Here is a 2,145-nt window from a genome sequence, read left to right on the forward strand (position 1 = left end):
GCCACCCCCCATGGTGCGGCTGTTCCCCGGGGCAGGGACCCTCTGGCAATGCCCAGACCTGCCCACTGTGCTCGGGCCCTGCTCCAGCGGCTCAGCCGGAGCCCCGGCTCCCTGGACACCGGTCCCCACTGAGACCAGCCCAGCTCCATCCTCTGTGCAGCCCCCCTGCAGGGAGGTGAAGGCTGCTATTCAATCCCCCTCGGTCATCCCTTCTCCAGACTCAATCAGCCCAGGTCCCTCTTCCTCCCCTCACCAGTCCTGTCCCCCAGCCCCCAACCATTTCCATTGCCCTCCGCTAGAGTCTCTCCCCCTTGTCCACATCCTTTCTGTAGTGGGGGGGGGGGCCAAAACTGGACACAGGACTCCAGCTGTGACCTCCCCAGTGCTGAACACAGGGGAAGAATCACTGCCCTCCATCTGCTGCAACGCAGCAAAAAGGACTTTTTGTTATCCCTAATTCTGGATTCTGGTCGCCAGCCCTGGCTCCATCTCTGCCTTGGCCATCCTAGCCGCCTCCCTGCAGTCCCGAGCAACGGAGGTGTGATCCTCCTTGGTGATAGCCCCTTGCTTCCACTGTTTCTACACCTCATTTTTTGCCCTCGGGCATCCCTGGATGCCTTTCCTGAGCCAAGGGGGCTTCTTAGCACTCCTGCCCGCCTTGGTGCGCATTGGGACCGACTCCCTCTGAGCTTGGAGGATCGTCTCCCTGAGGAACGACCACCGGTCCTGGACGCCCATCTCACGCATCTCCAACGTCTCTCTGACTGATCTCCTTAGCTCATTGAAGTCGGCCCTCCTGAAGTCAAGTGTTTTTGCTTTATGGCTTTCCCCCCAGCCCTGGCTGCTGGACACAGCTCCACATGCCCCAAGCTGGGCAGATGACTTCGCCTGGGGCAGCATTGGTGCACGCTGCTCTCTGCCCGGGCTGCAGCAGGCCCCGGGAAGACCCGTGGACAGTGGAGGGGCATCAGGCTGCAGGTTTACACCACATTGCATGGACACCCTGCAGCCGCCCGCATGGCCCCAGGCCCACAGCAGCCCCCGCCTGCTCCTTGCCTCGGCCGGACTCTGCGCTGCGCCGCGCCGCGCCGCGCCGGGTCCCATGGAAACCTGCCCCCTCGTTACTGCAGCTGGTGTCATGGCAACAGGCCCAGGGGACCGGGGCTGCCCTGCTCATCCTCGCAGGAAGGCAGGAGCAGACCTCCCGGGCCCGGGGGGATTGGACCTCGAGCAAAAGAGCAAGATCCTGCAGGCAGAGGAGGTGGAGCAGCGCCCATGAGCCCAGGCAGGCTCCTGCCCCCAGCTGTTGCTGGCGTCCAGGGCAAGCAGGACAAGCAAACGCCAACCCCCCGCCCAACCGCCCCTCGGCACTGCTGGCAGACCCGTGCACCCGGCCACGAGAGGCAGAGCCCCCGGGCTGGGGTTACCAGACCTCACACTGGCCCAGGCCCCTGCACGGCAGAGACAGGGTCAAATCCATGCAAGACAGGACCGCGCCGCCCGCCACGGCCACAAACCTGCTGAGCTGCGACCCGCGCCTGCCCCGGCTTGCTTTTGTGCCGAGCGGGGTCGTTGGGTTCTGCGGCTCTTCTCCTCCTGGGGACGGGACTTGCCGTGCTTCCTGGTCTACCCTGGTCCAGGCTCAGCCAGCCGCCCTCACGCTCCTCCCATGCTTTCCACGCAGCCTCCTCCGTTCTCGTCCCAAATTTAAAGGAGTCTTTGGGGCACAGACGACCAGAACTGCCCGCAGCTCTGGATGGGTGTGGACCCAGCAGCCTCTGCTACGGCCCCATGTTCCGGTGCTCAACAAGGAACCTCAGCAATGCTGAGGCCTCCTTGGCCGACTCTTCACAGACTCTTGGGTGCCGTTTGGTGGGGCAGTCGACAGCGCTCTCCTCTGGCAGATGCTGCAGGAGCCAACTGAGCAGCTAGTGCTTCCTGCTCCCGCAGTACTAGCGCCAGGGCCTGCCACCCCAGGGATGGGGGCCCTGCCCAGACCCAAGCTGCTGGCATTTGCCACCCTTCCCCCTGCCGCAGCGCACTGGAGGCCTCGGCTGCCATGCCTGGTGGCGCTGGCTGTGGCTCCCGGAGGGGCCAAGACGGAGGCAGGGCCATGGCCATGGATGCAGCCCGGGAGGGTACAGG

The 2,145-nt window shown here is 64.8% G+C and overlaps 1 protein-coding gene across 1 annotated transcript in view; it reads left to right on the top strand.

The window, feature by feature from the left end:
• LOC112551716 (proline-rich protein 2-like) overlaps nt 1-132 on the top strand; it is a 2,787-nt gene extending 2,655 nt beyond the window's left edge. Inside the window, exon 4 of the mRNA XM_025214246.1 lies at nt 88-132. Coding sequence (XP_025070031.1) covers nt 88-132 — 45 coding nt within the window. The remainder of the gene's footprint in view (nt 1-87) is intronic.
• The last annotated feature ends 2,013 nt before the right edge of the window (nt 133-2,145 follow it).

The sequence above is a fragment of the Alligator sinensis genome, unplaced genomic scaffold (genome assembly GCF_000455745.1).
Source record: "Alligator sinensis unplaced genomic scaffold, ASM45574v1 scaffold987_1, whole genome shotgun sequence".
In the NCBI taxonomy this organism is placed as follows: Eukaryota; Metazoa; Chordata; order Crocodylia; family Alligatoridae; genus Alligator; species Alligator sinensis.